This window comes from Lutra lutra, chromosome 10 (genome assembly GCF_902655055.1).
Source record: "Lutra lutra chromosome 10, mLutLut1.2, whole genome shotgun sequence".
In the NCBI taxonomy this organism is placed as follows: domain Eukaryota; kingdom Metazoa; phylum Chordata; class Mammalia; order Carnivora; family Mustelidae; genus Lutra; species Lutra lutra.
The window spans coordinates 41,662,430-41,681,601 of NC_062287.1; the positions used below are offsets into that span (position 1 = coordinate 41,662,430).

The window sequence follows — 19,172 nt, forward strand, 5'->3', positions numbered from 1 at the left end:
AAGGCTTTATTTAACAGCTTTAATTCAATATTCAATTAATTAATTAATTATTAATTATAATTAATTATTATTAATTCAAATGAAATATTTCAATATTTAATTTAATATTGTTCCTTAACCCAACATTTTTTACTAGATGTATTTGCTTTTTAAAAATTAATTAATTAATTAAAATACTTCTTTATTCATTTGAGAGAGAGAGAGAGAGAGCAAGCACACAAGCAGGAGGGGCAGCGGTAGGACAGAGAATTTCAAGCAGACTCTGCACCAGCGGACTTGATCTCAGGACCGGAGAACAGGACCCCAGCCTAAACCAAGAGTGGGGAGCCCAACAGTGCCAGCCAGGCACCCCCAGGGGCTTTTGTTTTTTAAAGCAAAATTAATATTTCTATTGCTCAAAAGCAGGAACGCTTGGTATTTTAAAAGGCAACACAATAAATACCATGAACACTATGTGTCTAAATTCAATAAAAGAGACAAAAAGATAATAACTACAAATAATAAATCTAAACATTTTACAAAAAAAAGAGAGTACCATGAACTCATGAATAGGGAGACCGGAATTGTTTATAGTAAGAGAGTCAGAAATAACAAATTTATTTCACTTTACATATTCTAGAGAGAATATTTCCTTCTTTATTAAAAAAAAAAAATCTACAGGGCACCTGGAGGGCTCAGGCAGTTAAGTGTCTATTGCCTTCAACTCAGGTCCTGGGATGGAGCCCTGTGTCTGGCTCCCTGCTCAGTGGGGTGTCTGTTTCTCCCTCCCCTTCTGCTCCGCCCCCCCCCGCCCCGCCTTGTGTGCTCTCTCTCTCTCTCTCTGACAAATAAATAAGTAAAATCTTAAAAAAAAAGTGTAATGTAGAAATATGCTCAAATTCTACCACAATGAGGACAAGTTTCTAAACTGTCCTATAGTCCATTTCCAGGTTCTGTCATTCTGGACAGAACTTGCCACTCTTTCTTTTCCATGCCTGTTCCCATGAGGTGATTTATGGCAACACATTCTTGAGTTACAGGTCTTGTTCTATATAGGAGAGAAATCGGCCACAATATTCCCCAACTACTTTCTTAATGATAAGAATTCCTGACATAGTCGTCTCGTTAAAAACTTTCATGACTTAGATTGTTTATACGAAGCCAGATTAGATCTTCCCAAACTGTTTCCTGTGCAGATAGGACAGTATTTACTGATGGCCTCAGTCTCTAGAGTGAGCGTTCTCAGATCATCCTCCTATTGGTTCAGTAAGAAAAAAAATATAAATGGGGGATTTTCCTGCCCTCCCAAATTAAGGTGATTTTAGTGTTCCTTGGTAAGAGTAGGACTCTTAAGGGAGGAGAGATTGGGAATAGTGGGCTGGAGGAGGGGGTGGGCAAGGACAAGGAGGGCCTCCTGAGTAGGTAAACACTCCCTTGGACCCTGGCCTTTTGGTATTTACCCTTCTGGCTCCACTTCATTCTGATTACTATCTTCCTTTATCCATCTGGACTCCTTTTTCAGCATCCTTGGTAGATTGTGATTCTCTAAGTGTGATTTGCATACCTCCCACAATGAGCTCCATATCCCTATGGCTTCGACCGTAATTCGCTAACCCAGATTTCCCAATAGAAGATAGCTCCCATGTTCCAAATTGGTATTTCTAAATATCTAGTGGGCACTACAACAAAATGTATTATGGACCACTCACTCCCAGTGTGTTTTATAGCGCCCTCCGTAGCTTCACTCCACATCCACCTTCAATCATCTTTTAAATCTGTTTCTTTTTTGAAAAATATTGGCAAGAAATTTAAATTTTAACTTTCTTTTGTCAAGTATTTATGTCAAAGAAGACTTGTGAGAAACGTTGGGATAGTTTTTGTTGTGTCTGCAGTTTTCTTTTTTCTTCTGTCCTATTATATTTTGTTTTCTCTTCTTTTGCTCTCTGATCTGGTCTTTGCCAGCTCTTCAGTATTTTGCTGAAGGAGATGAAAATTCCTGCCCAGCAGGTATCTCAGGAACACCTGGTAAGGTCAGAAGCCCAGACAGTCCAGCTCCTGCATCAGCCTCTTAGAGAACAGACCTGTTTTCCTTTCCCCGTTTGACAATTTTATTGTCCCTATGGCTTAGAGGAATCAGTCATTCTCTTCCCGGTATTTGACAGGGAATTTGCATCAAAAACTGTCCCGGGGCGACTGTATCTCTGTTTCTTCTCTCCAATCCTTTCATTTTATCCTTGATCCAGGTTTTTGAATCCTGCGTCCAAAGGGCCGCGGAGGAGGAGGAGCAGAAATCCTTCTGAAACACAGGCACGTCCTCGTGTAAAATGCCAGGAGCTGTAATGACCAGTGAGGTTGCCCTAAATATCTGGGGGGCGGAAGTGGGGGTGGGGTGGTGGGGGTGAGGTCAGAGGGAGCGGGTTCGCTTTGGGCCACCCCTTCTGTAAAGTCTTAGAAATCCCGAGTAAAGGCTCTTTGGGGGTGGTGTGTGTTGGGGGGGGGGGTCGCCCAGTCGGCGATTTGAGTGGGTTTTGTTTTCGTTTCGGGGGCAACACCGCGCTGCACTCCTCCCGCGATCTCCCGGGTTCGGCTGAGGTCTTGAGCTACATCCCAGGTTCGCTTTCGGACTCCGAATGCAATCACCATCAGCACCTTCACCTTTTCCACGTCACCGCCGACTTCAGCATCCAGAGAAAGGCTCCCACGTGGGCGGCCTGCTGTGCGGATCCCCGTCTCCCGCTGTGCGCGGAGCCCCGAGGGTGACCCAGGCTGAAAGCGCTCGCGACCTCTTCGCGCCAGTCCCGCCGCGCTCCGCTCGCTCTAGGGCTCCCTCTAGAGGGAGCCAGTATTTTCTCCCCACTGTTGGCTTGCAGACTCACCACCCCCCGCCCCCCGCGAGGCCTTCGTTTCCCCTTTCCGTTTTGTTTGTTTGTTTGTTTTGTTTTGTTTGTTTGTTTTTTAATTTTCCCCGCAAACCGTCCGGCCAATACACCCTCCCGTCCGTCTATGCAGGTTCACGGCCCGAGCAGTACTAGTCATTAGGCCCAGCGAGCGCGGGACAGTCGGTGTACAAAGGGGCCTTGGCAGCAGGACCATCGGGGGTCGTCCCTGTGCGGTGGTGGACGTGGTTGAGGAGCTGAGAGGTGGTGTGTGCACCCTTGCGGGTTGGATTTCTGGCAGAGCTTGAATCTCCGCGAATCTGAGAGTGGGGGCCTGTCCTTCTAGGCTTTTCTCTTACCCTGGCGACAGGCGTGGCAGCGCCCTCCACTGCTCTAGGCGCTTAGGGGATGAACTGAGAAGCCTTAGCCTTGGGGGCAGTGGGAACCTTCCTTCCAGGGCAGAGCCCAGCTTTCTCTGTAGGTCCTGGTGGTAGTTCAGATGACTTTCTGGAAAATTACCCAATCCCTTTCAGATCACTCATTTTCACTCACGCACTGCATTTTTCATAGACAAAGGGGAGTGCGCAGAGGGACTTGCCTTTAATCCTAGAGCTCTGGATGAACAAGGGAAACAGCCTCCGCTCTGAAGAAGTTTGAGCCCCACCATGTCCCTGAAGATCTTGGATGTCAGGATTTCTCCACTCACACACTGGGGCTGTCCCAAGGACACAAGTTCCTCACCATATTAGCACTGGAGGAATGGGGAGGGCTCTACCTTCCGCACAGCATCCTCCTCCCCACACAGAGTAAGTAAGATCTACCCAGACACCCCCTCACATCCGTTTTTCCCCCACCAGTAATGAGTAGTCAAGATCAACTCATTTAGCCCTTCGATCCCTCCCTCCACACTTCTCTGGTGGCTGCCTTACCTGAGTCATTGCCCAAGTCCCAAAGCTTGTACTTCACATCGTTGATGAGATGCTGGAGCTGTCCCATGGTTCCCAGTCCCATCAATGAATCCTTCATAGATAATTCTGTGTGTGACAGCTGGTGAAGCCTGGAGAAAATTGAACCAGTCGAGATAATTTAGGAAAATTCCACGAGAGCTTGTCAGGCCTTCTGGAGCTCTCATTTACAATCAGGTGGTGAGAGGGTGGATCCCTTTCTCTGTGCTGGTGGAGATGAGGCAGGGGAACACCAGTGAATGTAGAATGGGAAGGTTTGGGGTAGATGGGTGATTGGTGGGATCATTGCTTGTAGAAGGAGCAGATTTGGGATTTGGGATGAATTCTGGTTTTGACATTTCAAGAATGGTTTTCCAGAGGAAAACTGTAGTGGAGATGTCCATGAGATCACTACTTTGTGACAGGAGTCTTGTAGACATATATGACCTTAGTGTAAGAATGACAGATAAAAGAACTGGGCATACTGCATTCATGCTGGAAAGGCATATAGGCTACAATGAGAACATGCAGATCTCCAAAACAGAGAAAGCAGAGAAGGGAAGTCAGAGGACAATGGGAGTTTATGGTACTTGAAGAAAAGGAATGCCCAATGAATGGAAAAGTATGGTAAATGTAGGAATTAATTCTACTATCTCCTTTCCTTCCTCTGATTTGCTACTTCCTTGAGAATCAGTTCAAGCATCCCTGACATGAAGGGATACCTGCCCTTCTTTTGGTGTTTCTGGCACCATGTGTGTCAGAGCACATGGGGGACTCCTTGATATTTCCCAGTCAATTTTTGTCTAGTTTCTGCAGAATGCAAGAGCTAAGTGGTATTCTATTCCAGTGTGTGTGTCTAGAACATTTCTGAGAGAGATTTTCCTCCCTGGTTCTTCTCCCTAATTACATTTTCTTTCAACTTTCTAGGAAAGAGCCCAGGGAAGTCCTTCAGCTTTACTGTAATAATGAGTCCTGTTTCCCTCAACCTGCTGCCCCTACTCAGGTCTTACTATCTGGGACAAGAGTGAATCAATTCTAGATCATGAAAAAGAGTTAGTGAAGTTAATAATCAGAAGCTTTGTCTATCTGTTATATTTCCAGCATATAAAATGCTGGAAAATTTGCCTAAACTCTATATCTTTTCAATACAGCAGAAGTAAATGGGTTTATTTCTGGAATATGATGTGGGTTTAATATTAGGTAACTCAACAATCTAATTCCCTGTATTAATATAGCTAAAGAAAAAATTACACTGATACCTGAGAGAAGTGATATTTTTTAAAAGATTTTATTTATTTGAGAGACAGAGAGAGAGCAAGAGTGAGCACCAGTGGGGGCAGGGGCAGAGGGAGAAGCAGGCTCACCCCTGAGCAGGGAGACTGAGGCAGGGCTTGCTCCCAGGATCTTGGGGATCATAACCTGAGCCAAAGGCAGACACTTAACTGAGCCACCCAGGTGTCCCAAGAAGTGACTTTTTAAAACAAAAAATAGACATTATGGGTTAAAAAGAACAATAAGAAAAATAGGTATTTTTTGAATGGGTTATCATTTATTTCAAATGCATATTGATCAGCATAATTATAATCATTAAAAATCCTACTAGCTTCAAGGACAGAAGCAAGACAAGCATATCACTATGACTTAACATTGTTCGGGATATTCCAAACAAACATATTTGGAAAGAGAAAGGAATTAAAGATGTAAAAGTTGTAAATATTGCCATTATTTTTGAGACACTATTTACCTAGAAAATCAATTAATAATAATTCATTAAGGTATCTAATTATCTTAACACTCAAACCTTTTTTTCTCAAATAAATAAGGGAAAAGGAAAAAGGAAAGGATTTTCTCCCACATTATATGTTTGCAGAGGCTTCTCTTCCTGGTTCCTTGGCTAGAAAGTAGGTGTTTGTGTTGGGGCTTTTGTGTATGTGCCTGCTGTGCAGTTTGGAGAACTGGGTCTTCCTTCCATCCGGTCAATGCCAGGAAAGAGAAGAGGAACAAGAATCCCACAAAACTCAGTCCCATTATGGGTAATTATTCAAGAGTTAACCTGTCTCATTTCACATTCTATTTTTAACTTCTCGGAGTCCTCACATACAGAGTTCTTACTTTCGGTGGTCTCTTTAGATGTCTCTAGTTGTCATCTGTGGGTGAGTTGGACTCAAGGATTTATTCCATTTTGGCCAGTGCCAGAAGTCAACACAAAACTGTTAAGTATGTAGCAACTCTTGGAACCTTCCAAGAGATGAGGGGATCAGGATTGTCAAATTGCTTTAAAGACTCCCTAGGCAACACTCTGAAAATCTAGGTGTAGCTTCTATGTTGCTACATTTTCACAGAAGTGAATTTAGTTGCCAGAATATTCATTACTGAAGATTCTCTGGGAAGAGAAGGAGAGCAGGGATTCCTGGAGAGAATTACTTTAAAGTCTGATTACTTTGTGAACTTCTAAGATCTAAGTCTGGAGCATTTTTTGAAATGAAATTTGAATGTTGGCTATTTGATATTTTGTGTGGTTGAGAACTGAGGTTTACACATTCCCCCAAATCTGTGTGTGTATGTGTGTTTTGACTATTTATATAATATCCTTAAAAATAGTTCAGTATCCAAGCATCAAGGCATTATTGTCTGTAACTATCATTCTGGTAAAATTTGTCTGTATTCTTGGAATACTGTGCTCATTACTGAGTACTTACAGCAACACTGAGGAGTCAGATTATATACAATCGATATTTTTCTTTTCAGTTAAAAGGAATTTCTGACCCATGAATCTGAACAGTAACATAATTCATTTCTTTATTCAATAATGTTTCTCAGCACTTCCTGTCTTACTGTGTCTTATCATAACTTTCTGTTGGTTCTGTAGCCTTTGCTTTTAATATTTTTTTACACATTCTTTTATTTATTTATTCAAATATTTTGTTGTTATCTCTCATGCCGCCAGGCTGGTGATTCATTCTTGGAATGTGGTATGAAGAGCACTGAGATTGGCTATCCATCTTGTGATTGGCAAACTGGAAAAGACCTGAATTCTGTTGTTGAGTTGTTGAGTTTTACAAAGGGAAGAGATAAGCTGTTCTTGAGGTCTTGTTATAATGGAACCGAAGCTACTCCAGTAAAGGGAGAACTCTTGGAGGAGGGACTTAGCCGGATGAATAGAGGAAGAAGAGAATTCCAAAGTGACACCGGGTTTTGACAAGAACTGTCTGGAAGGAGAATTCTCTGTGCTTTGTGTTCATCCATTTAGCTAGCTTCCACACCCATGCATTCCTCCACGTCTAGGAAGCTCAGATAGCAAATGAAAAGTGCACATATCCCACACAATAAGAGAGATTACTTTTATTTAAATAGAACAGAAAAGGCAAATGTATATCCGTCACATTGTCACCACTTTAAAAAATAATATAGATAAATCTCCTGAAGGTAAGATGAAGTTCAAGTCCATGAGGTATAAGTGATTTTCCCCATTCGAGAAGTCACCAGGATAGGACACTACCCAGCTATTAAAATTCCCAAGACCTTGGGCAGGTTTATGAACTGTTCCTGATCATGTGGGTCCACAGCAAATGAAAGGTCTGAAAGGGCAAGAAAAGGAGCACGAGAGGAAATTTCAAATAAGGGAGCTTTTGTAAACAAAGCTTACTGTACTACATTCATAATCTAGAAACACCCCTATTCAGCCCTGGGGTCTTTGGATGTAGTGGCACAATGGTGGGGAGGCAGAGAAGAGGTGACAGAGGTTGTCCACTTGGATGCACAAAAGTAGAAAGATACCCTCAGAGTTGAGCAGCATATCACTGCGATTTATCCAGGAATCCTTGCAAAGTCCTGTAATCCAGTTACGAGAGTTTCCCACATCTACCTCCCAGTAATGTTTGCTGGAGGTGAAGGTCTGAGCTCCCACAAGAGTGTGTACCATGGACTTGTGAAACTGGGGGGCATGTGTTCATAGTCAGGACTGCATTGCAGATGTCTCAGGTTTCAAACAGAGCCACACAGTAACTGCTTATGTTATGGTCCCATGTAAGACACACTTCAGTAAGAAGAAAAGAGTGAAGTCAAAGAAGAGTTTAAAAGTTCTGGGGACAAGTGCAGTCGTCTTCTGGTGAATGCCAAACAAGCACATCTCTAAAACCAAACAAAAACTGGTTTGCTTTGTTTCCTGAGAACACTCCCACCCCACTATGGCCAGTTCAAGGTACTTACCATTTAGTAATTCCTCATAAAGTTCTGGAACATGGAACAGTTAGCTTTCATGACAGAGTCCATACTAACTGCTCCAGAACACTATTTTACCACAAATGACTAAACAGTGTGTGTCACTGGAAATCCAGAGACATCAGCAAGGGACTCCTTGCCGATTTACAGAGCACATAAAGGTCTCTTCATAGAACTAGAGGAAAGACAACTTTGAGAATACAGAAACATGTAGGATGTCAGGTTCACTTTATTTTCACTAGTTCACTAAACGTTTATTTAGGAGCCTGCACATCGATGCTAAGTAAATACCAATATGGCCCTCCACTTGCGTAAGTCTTCTCATTCACCAACTAGTGCAAAATAAAGTAAATATAATAACAGTAATAAATATATTACAGATCACTTTAAAAATACGGTATTATTATTTTTATTAGTCTTAAATAGACCTTAAATAAACCTTTCTCAAACATGGGGACACAACATGCAAACAAGCAAAGGTAAAATAAACTGAAAGCCCATATTTGCCTTTTTTTTTTTAGAAGTGGTTTTTCTCTCTGAATTTCTAACTCATACATCATGGAACCCGAATCCAACTTATCCCATCCCAGGCCCGCTTCTCCTGTCTGCCAGCCTCACCATCTGTCCCTCCACACAACAAATCATATGTTCCATTTGTTTTCTGGTTGTACCTATTGTTTATAAATATACATTCACCCCTTTGTTAAGTCTTGAGATTTTTCAAATACATTCCTCAAATTAAATTCTTAAATAAACATTTAAATAACCACTAAGGGTGCTTCTAAGAATCTGAACATCTACATACAACCATAGTTAACATCTGCAAATTGAAATAGCTAAATTAATATGTAGTTTTAATGCCACATGTTTTCATGGTTTTAAACTCACTGCAAATTGTCATAAGAAAATGGTTATATTCAATTGTCTTTGACTGACTTCAGATAGCTTTTACTTGTTAATTAACAATAAAATATAATTAGTTATAAGGGTATTCATATTGACCTGCCTCCCTGTTCTCTGAAAAGACCAATAGAGCAATGAGGGGAGGTCCTCCAGGTGTATCTCCTCCTGGAGGAAACAGTGAGGTCTCGCCACCTCGGAAGTTGTTAAGCCTTTTGGACAGTCCTGTGATGGTCCATGAGCTCAGCTGCAGGTTCACAGGCTGGGGAATGTGCAGGCTGCATTAACGGACTCCTGCAAAGAAAAAAAAGCTGCTTACTAACACATCCAGTGGGATCGTAAGCAATCCCTTGAAGATGCTCCATCAGAATTCTCTCCATTAGGTGCAGAAGGTGTGACTTCAACTCCACAAATCAAGGGATACTGCAGTTGTTCTTGTATTTTGTAATTAGCCACCCTGCTCTTCCCATTTCAATCTCAGTGAGGTATGTCACTTCACTCACAACTGTATCTCTTTCTTACCTTCGGCTTCCCTAGGGGAGTCATATAGCCATTCCCTTTTAGTTGCCCAAATCCAGTAGGTGCCAAAATTTTGACTTGCTGCCTGGTACATATGGAGTCTAAGCTCTGTAGGAGGCTCTTTCTTGGGGACTTTCGGTGTCCCCTCTTCTCACCATCCTTCCACCTGCTGCCTCTCTGAGCTTATTTGCCTTTCCCATAGAAGACCTGGAATAATCCTCAAATAATTGGGATTTTGAAAATTAGAGACAGGAAAAATAATTATCTTTTGGAAACTTCTGCATTAAGTCTTACAGCCGAACCCGCATCCCTCTCAACCTTCACTTTTACCTAAGGGCAGCCAGTATAAAACCTAGAAGTGTTTAGAGAAGACTGCTTTTGTTTCTAAATGCAGAAAGAAACTTGCCACAAAAAGGTATGTGTCCATCTCAGCAGAAACAGCCTGACCACTGTCACCATAAACCAACTTGAACAGAGGGGCAAACTTACCTTTTCATGAGGTCTCCAAAATCCTGTGAAGAGAAAGAGAGGAAGCCTTAGCTTTGAGTTAAAATATCTTGATATGCTTAGTCTAGTCTGAGGCTATGAGACTGGACTGGGAAATTCTGTATCTCCACTTTTCTTTCTTGGGTGAAATCATTTGTTCTTTTCCTCCTCCTTACAAAGATGAAACTCTTCCTATATTTGCATACATTGATACCATCATGATCATGATAAAATTTAAAACAGAAGATGTTCTTAGAATAAACAATTGGTTGTGTTTGTCCTAATCTATGGCAGGATTCACAGAGCTTTCCCCAAAGTTCTTACAAGGGTATGTGGGCTCCAAATCTACAATTTCAAAGCAGAAAGAATGGATACATTCCACATTCCCACATATTGACAAGTCCAGATACAGAGTCGAATGATCTATTCACGAGCTGCTCTGTTGCTGTCAGAAACTGAAAGTTCAGTAGAAGAGTTAAGAAGGACTTTTTTTTTTTTTCTGGATCTGTTCCACAGAATTTTCTACATAGTTTTCCTTTTTGTATAAGGTGAATGTGACCCTGAGCTTCCAGGTTATACTGGAGGAGCAAAGCCCGACATCCCAAAGTGAAAGAGGGCAGAATTGGACCTTGGAAACAGGAAAATAATGGAGGTCCAAGGGTATAGACCTCAGTGAACATAAATGATTTCTGAGCAGTCTGGTGTTCAACACCCTGACATCTTTCCTTAGCCTTTACCTGGTTCAGGTCCACATCTGTTTTGCAGCAAATTTCCTTTAGTTCCTCATACATTTTTCTCAGGGGTTTCCCCATGTGACGCATTCTAGCTACATTTCTCTGGAGTTGATTAAAAACTATCTTGCCTTCCACTGCCAGGCTCTCTAAATGTTTTTGCTTTTCCTCATGGAGATAGTGGTTTACCTTAGGATATTCAGCCCTGATCATCATCATCCGTAGATTTACAAAACCCTGAAATGACATTGGTTTAATTAGGCCATATATAAGGATGGTTTTTTTCTTCTTTCATTATCTATAGTCTGTGGGCTATGTACAGTGTTCTTAGTCTGTTCGGGCTGCTTTAACAAAAGCACCATAGATTGGGTAGCTATAAATACAGAAATTAATTTCTCACCATTCTATATGCCAGGAAGTCTAGGATTGGTGCTGGCAGATTTGGTATCTGATGAGAGCCCACTTCCTACATAGCTATCTTTTCATAGTGTCCTCAAATGGCTGATGGGGCAAGGGATATTTCTAGCATCTCTTTCAGAAGGACATTTGTCCCATTCCTGAGGACTCTGGCCTCGTGGTCTAATCACCACTCAAAGCCCCCACTCCTACTACCATCACCTTAGGGGCTAGAATTTGAACCTACACATCATGATCTGAAGCATATATTCACATCATAGAAGTACTACATACAGCTTTATGTCTTTCTTCTTCTAAGAAACCACACATTTGGTTTCTTTCTTACCTTTTTCCCTCCTTCCTTTCTTTCTTTTACATTTATTTATTTGCCTGCACCAGTGTTTACAACGACTTACCCTCAAACATCCATGTTTTCATGTAAAAATAGAAATTTAAGATCAATTTTTATTGTTTTACATAATTCATAATATTTAAATCATAATTCATTTTCCTGAATGCTCATATTCATAAACTGACTATCTGCTCTCAGCAAAAAAGCAACAATTGACTTCCTCAGGAAAATAGAGGACATTGCACATGATCTTTCTAAATTACCTTCATTTCCAAAACTCAGTGCTTTACCAGAGCTTGTCCCTGCCTGCCTCAGGACCATACCCACCTCCTCTTGACTGGTCCACCCTGTGTCACCTCCTTAGAGACATCAGCTTACAATCCTACAAACACATTCTTGCCTCTCTTCTGTCTCCTACATCTCTGTGTCTCTGAACCCCTTGTTCTGTGGGTCTGTCTCCAGTTCACTTTCTCCCCTTCTCTTCACACCATCTTTAAACACACACAGATTTACCAGATTATTTTGGAAGTATCAACATTAAACATCCTTGTTAAAATGGCTTTAGCTAGCTTCTGTGCTAACACTTTTATTGCCATAAAAGCCAACTTATTGACCGAATGGAATCAAACTCAGTGTGTCCATGGGTGTAATTTCCGGTTATTCATCCAAGCAATGACTCCTCGCTTCTGTTCCCTACTCTTTCCTGAACTACACATTCCAACTTGCCAAGAGCCTGTTTTTACTAAATCCAAATAATATGATTCATTCTTATATTACTTCACCTTCTTTCCATGTTTGAATTATTTCCTGCCCATTTCTTTTACTAATCCTTCTGTCTCCTACTGCAGAGAGCTGTGTTCTCAGAGAGGTGCTCATCCCCCTGCTCCCCCATCCCTGACCAGCTCCTTCTGATCTCTGCCCAGGTGTAACCTTGGCCAGCATACATTCCCCAAGCCCACACTCCTTATACTCATTTTCTGCTTTCATTTTACCCAAGCACTTCATAAATATCATATATCACAACTTTTACTTTTACTAAATTTTACTAAATTTCTGGATCAAGTTCTTTTACTGATTATAAACTCCTGAGCTCAGTGATTTGTTTCTCTTTTTGCCCATTCCTGTATCTCTTTGTTGGCCTAGAACAGTGAGCAACACATCAAAAGCCCTCATATGAATGAATGACTCATTAGAAATCCATCCTAGGGGTGCCTGGGTGGGAGCGTGGGACTCTTAATTTCTGCTCAGGTCATGATCTCAGAATTAAGAGATCAAGCCCTGTCTCAGGCTCTGTGTTCAGTGTGAAATCTGCTTGAGATTCTCTCTTCCTCTGACCTTCCTTACCACTTCTTATCCCTGCTCACATGCTCTCTAAAATAAATAAATCTTAAAAAAATATAAAAGAAATCCATCCTAAATGATCAACATAATGTTCTTATTCCTCTTTGGCATTCTCATAGTACCATGCACAGATAACTGTTCAATGAATTTTTATTCTCTGATACTGGTCTCTCATATGTCTCCTTCAATATTGCTTGAGTTCTTTGAAAAGAAAGGTCTACTTGTCTTCTTCAGATTCAGGTTCTCAATTCTTCTTCATGAATCATCAATGACACAATCCAAAATCCTTAGCTAGGCATTTGTATTCTTGATCTGGGCATAATGACATTTCTAGCTACATCGCTCATCACTGTCTGCCTCGTGCCCCATGTACTAATCAATTGGAGCAGCAAGCAGATCTCGAACAATTTCATGGGTTGTCTGGTTTGTCTCGTCTTTACTTTTCTTGTCCCTCATATCTCTCTGCCATCAATATCCAGGAAATGACAAATTCTACTAACATACAAACATCACATTGATTTTCACTTGTTGAGAAGCTTTTCTTAACATTCAAAATTTGCTAAGTTCTTATAGAACTCTGTATTTACCTCCATCCCCGTGATCATTGCATTCTGTCTTGAGATAGTGCATTTCTTATCCCTGATGATGTATTGCTGGTAGATATTGCTTTATCCAGAAAAAAACAGGAAAAGTCTTTTAGTTACACAATGGGCTCACTGTGAAATCCTGTACTGAAGGCCATGTTTCCTGTAGAGAAACATATGTAGCTCTTTTCCTGATTACCTGCTCAAGGAACATTATGATTTAATTTAAGTTCTTCCACTGTCAGTTACCATGGTATCTCTCCCAAGCTGGTTCCAAGGGAAACAGGGCCTACTCTTACCTTCCATGCTCTAAATAAGTTGTACTCTTTGTTTAGATTTTTCTGTCTGCTTTTCCAAATAGACTTCATTTGTATCAGAAGTTTCTCCTGTAAAAGAACTGCAAATTTAAGCACTAGAAAAACAGAAATAGCACTTTTCAGATACCTCAAAAATTGATAAGGGGATTGACATGAGAAAAATAAAAAAGTAAAGAAAGCAGATATGTCAATGATTTTCCCTGGGAACACTAATAGTCAAATCTGGGAGACTGACCAAAAATAGAGTTCCTGAATTTAGAAAATGCAATCCATAATCTGAGGAATCTACTACTTACATTATATGTAATATGGACAATGTTCAGAAGTGAATCTTGATTCATATTTAATTTTGAAATGATGGCCATCACTTTTTCTATGGTATGATTACAATACATTATCTCTAAATCTGCTATCACTAGAAGACATTTTCTGTCATCATTGCTAAAGTAGCCAATGACTGTCACTGTCTCTAGAGATTACTTACCCTGTTAGTTATGCTGAAATGCCAACAGAATTTGCCTCAACCCAACAGAATTTAAACTTCAGGGGAGCAAAGATGTTTGTCTAGTTTCTTCAGTGTTGTATCCCTAATTTTTCAGAACAGTGCATGGCGCATGGTATCTTGCAATTCTGTTTGCTTGAGGACTAAGAGAAGAAAGATAAAGATCAACAATCATTGCTCATTGCCTGATAAGGCATAGAGTCTTCCACATTTCACAGTGACGGTACTTACCCTGCACTGCTCAGCAGCTTGTGACATTGGTGAGTGTCTGTGAGTGGCATGCCTTTGGGAATTGGAGCAGTGCAAACACAGCGGGCTCTTTTCAGTTGAACAGAAGAGGTCCTTTAATACTAGGTGTATCCTATAGACTTGCTTGGCAGAGTTCGGTAACTGGCAGGCAATGGATTCTTTGGAAGCACGAACTTGTTTCACAGCGAAAATAATGCCTTTGAAGTCTATTCGTGGAGATACTGTCCTGCACACAGAGCAGTGAGTAGGATGCTGAGCGTCCTCTCACAGGAGGCAGAGACAAGGAGTACAAAAGTTGTGCCCACCGCTAAGGGTGAAAGGGTCTGTGAAATAGTCCTTGCAGATGTAGCAGATAAGCTCCCTGGGGACATGCTGCACAAAAGTAGAATTCATGTTTCTGAGGAAATAAAAGGAAAAGGAAACTGAATTGAGTCAAGCCTTCTCTCACTAATACACACATGCACAATAGCAGCATAGGTAGTGCTGGGGATAAGTTGGTAAGGCAGAAGGGGAGTCCTCCAGACCGACAGCCGGCATGCTTGTTTTCCAGCCATACCATGTAGACCTGCTTCTCAGTTCCCATTAGAGATTCGGGATTTGTCAACCATGTTGTCTCCTTTACAGACATAAATACATCAGAGGTTCTGGCTCATCCCTAGCCATAAGCAGGGGGCCATATTTGGTCCAAAAATCATCATACTTTTCCTTTATTTTCCTCTTTCTGATTGGTTAGCACAAGGCATGTGCTCCAATTCTGACCAGTGGATTAAAAAGAAAGACTCCTAGGAGAGTCTATAAAAATATTTCTTGCTCTAGAAGAAACATGGGAGACAGACCTGTTTTGTTCTGTTTTTGTTTCCAGACATTATTTGGATACAATGCCCATTTGCATAGCCATTTTATGGTATCAAAGCCTAAGGATAACAGCCAATAGCCTGGAGCTAACAAAAGGGATGGGAAAAAACTTTCTGGATTTGCAGAAATGTCATTAAACACTACTTATCTTTGCTGGAGAGACCTAAAGGAGAGGTAGAAAACAGCCACTTTAGATACACTGTAACATTAACTAAATCAACAAGAATCATCAATAGATTCTAAAATAACTAAGATAAAAACCTTTGGGAAGAGAGTATTCATATAACAAATAAAGTTATACCCCACATATTAGTTCCTAAATGCAAAGAAGAAAAAAGTACCTTTATAAGGCAAATATTTAGCTGACACATTAACCAAGTAACCAAACTGTGGCCATGGATCTCATACATTCATAGGTGTAGACCACTTAAGGACACAAAGGCACATCTGTAGCATCCCTCCCAGAAACATTTAATCTGTAAGTAACCATGGAGGAATGCTAGACAAATACATTTAGGAGACATTATGTAAAACAATAATCCAGGGCTATTCAAATAATCTTAATTTCTTAGGAGAAAATGGTTTGAAATGATTATACATGAAAGGTGAGTAAAATAAGAAAATTCACTAGAATAGGCCATCCTTGACCCACTCCCAGATTGAAAAAAATAATAGCCAATAGGACAACTGGGGGACATTATAAAGATAATGGGGTCTTCCCATTTGAGTTCCAAAATGTGGAAAGCTGGAAAAATTGTTGCTGCCCTCCTACTGCAAGAAAAATGCTAGACAAACTAAACATTAATGATTTGTGTTCAAACCATTAGAAAATTGAGGAAGCAAATCAAACAACTAAGATTATGCATAGTGGCAGGCACAAGCGTGGAGGAAAACAGGCTCTCTGCATGTTTATCTGGAGGAGATTTTATTAGAGGCCATATAAATTGGTATGAAGATAAACTAGTTTTAATTAGCCACTAAAAACCAAATGCAAGTGAAAATAAGCATGCAAAGGTCCTTAGGATTATCGATGTAGAGAGCAATACAGGTAGAGAGATGAAAGAGTTAGAGTTTTCTAAGAAGCAGCACAAAGAGAGGACCTGGAGCCAAACCAAGAAGTAAAACAGAGTAGTGCCTCTCAACTGAGACCTACCCCGAATCAACCAGGGAAATTTGGTACTCTTTAGAGACAATTTTGGTTGTCATAGTTTGAGGATATTACTAGCATCTAGTGGGTAGAGGCCAGAGTTGTCTTTAAATACCCCACAGTGAACAGCACAAAAAAGAATTTACAACAAAAGTTATCAGCCCCAATTTGCTAACTGTGAGAGGTGGAGAAAACCCCTACCAGAGGCATTGGAAGTCTCTGGAACACATAACATTAACATACTCTAACTTTGGTAACCAGAGCAATAACAAACTTCAAACTCATGTCAAGTCCTGACTAGCTTAACACAAATCCCCATAGTAAAGGTCTAGCAGAAGAAAGTGTGTGCATCTATTGTCATAATACAGTACCTATTGTCATATATAATGCTAGGTATTCAACAAAACATAAGACATGTCAAAAGGCATTAAAAAAATCAACCTATGACAAAGTACTCCTCACAGCCAGACTTAGATACAAAACAGATGTTTGAGCTTTTATTTTTTATTTATTTATTTTTTTTAAAGATTTTATTTATTTATTTGACAGAGAGAGATCACAAGCAGGCAGAGAGGCAGGCAGAGAGAGAGAGGAGGAAGCAGGCTCCCCGCTGAGCAGAGAGCCCAATGCGGGGCTCGATCCCAGGACTCTGAGATCATGACCTGAGCCGAAGGCAGCGGCTTAACCCACTGAGCCACCCAGGCGCCCCATGTTTGAGCTTTTAAACAAGGACTTCAGAATAACTCATAATTAGTATATTAAAGGCTTTGATGAAAAATGTCAACAACATGCAAGATACACAGGTAATTTCAGGACAGATGAAAACTGTAGGATAGACTTGGATAAGCTAGAAACAAAATCTATAGAAAATGTCATTGTTGGGCTTCAAAGTACATGTGATACAGCCAAGGAAAGTCAATGACCACAAAAATAGGTCAATACAAAACACACAATCCAAATACAAAACACACAATCCAAACACAAAGGAAAAACAAAGAGTGGAAAATAAAAACAGAATAGAGCATCAAAGAGCAATAAAGCAACATTAAATGATTTACCTTATGTGTAATTAGGTTACACATAAGCAAGAAAACAAAGAGAACAGGGCAGAAAGAAACAACTTAAGAAATACCTTTTTTTAAAGATTTTTAAAAATTTATTTGACAGAGATCACAAGTAGGCAGAGCAGCAGGCAGAGAGAGAGGGAAAAGCAGGCTCCCTGCTGAGCAGAAAGTCTGATGTAGAGCTCGATCCCAGGACCCTGAGACCATGACCTGAGCAAAGGCAGAGTCTTAAACCATTGAGTCACCAAGGCACCCCTGAAAAAATACTTTTCTAATTTTCTAAAATTAGTGATAAATATTTAAAAAAAGATTCTTGATGTTCAGAAAATATCAAACAGAAAAAAATATATAAAACAAACAAGTGAACCAACAAAACCTCCAACACCTTAGCAAGTCACATTCAAACTGAATGAAAACAGTAACAAGGAGAAAGTCTTGAAGGCAGCCACAACAATGGATGGATGAAGATTATATACCAAGGAGTAAAGGTAAGAATTATACCAACAAGCCTATCAGAATCTATGCAACTAAGAAGACAATGTTTTTAAAGCATTGAAAGAAAATAACAGTCAACCCACAATTCTATATCCACTGAAAATATCCTTCAAAAGTAGGAGATTTTTTAATTTTTCAAAGAAAGAAAAATTAAGGGAATCGATATTAGCCAATCAAATGTACAAAAAGTACATGTACAAAGTTGTACAAATTTCTTCAGAGAAAAGAATGTCATGCTGAGAGGAAACTTGACTCTTTATAAAGAAATGGAGGGCACTAGAAATTAGATTAGATAAAATGTAAGGTATTACAATATTTTCTTTAATAATAACTATTTAAAGCAAAGATAGTCACAATGTACTATGTGTTTATGACATATGTAAAAGTGAAATGATGACAATGATGCAAGACAAAGTCAAGAAGAATTAGGACTATGATCAAGTTTTGACATCGCATGTAAAGAGTATTACTCTTTAGAGCATAGTATTACTATAAGAGTATAGTATTACTGAAGGTGGACAAGTGAGTCAAATGAATTCTTTCATTCCCCCACACATATAAAAGTTAGATTTACATTCTACCAAGTGTGCAAAAGCCTTATGTCTTAAAAAAGTATATACTTCAATCAAATATTACTTTATTGCTGAAAAATGTTAACCATCATCTAAGCTTTCAGCTGGTCATAATCCTGATTACAGATCACCATAACAAATATAATAATGATAAAGTTAGAAACATTGTGAGAATGACTAAAATGTGACACATGGACATGAAGTGAGCAGATGCTATAGGAAAAATGGTGCTGATAGACTTGCTGGATGAAAGGCTGACACAAACTTTCATTTGTAAAAATCTCAGTATCTGTACTGTGCAATAAAATGAGGTATGCTTATATTTTAAACTCTACGGCAGACACTAAAAAAAAATTAAAGTAGAGGTATAAAAAATGAGTGAGTCACTTGAAGAAATAAAATAAACTTGAAAAGTACAGGTCTAGACTTCCAGTTTCTGGTGTAACATGTGAGAAGCTCAGAAATCACACTATGTCCCAACAAGTAAAAAGCTAAAAAACTGAAAAATCAACAACTCTAGATCCATTAGAGACATGAGGTCACAGGTCAAATGGCTGCTGCTCCCAATTGGAGAGAGTCACATAGGCAGATACAGAGAGTCTCAGTTTACCAGAGCAGAAACTCACCTGCAGAACTGTCCAT

General features: G+C 40.0%; 1 protein-coding gene across 1 annotated transcript; it reads right to left on the reverse strand.

Annotated features, from left to right (window-relative positions):
* Window positions 1-7,193: 7,193 nt before the first annotated feature.
* On the reverse strand, window positions 7,194-19,172 carry TRIM77 (tripartite motif containing 77). Its single transcript, XM_047693490.1, has 7 exons — window positions 19,157-19,172; window positions 14,380-14,660; window positions 13,629-13,715; window positions 13,463-13,528; window positions 13,333-13,398; window positions 10,301-10,893; window positions 7,194-9,198 (listed from the first exon to the last, which is right to left on the reverse strand). Exons 1-7 carry the CDS (start codon window positions 19,170-19,172, stop codon window positions 8,997-8,999), a joined length of 1,311 nt encoding a protein of 436 aa, XP_047549446.1. The 3' UTR covers window positions 7,194-8,996.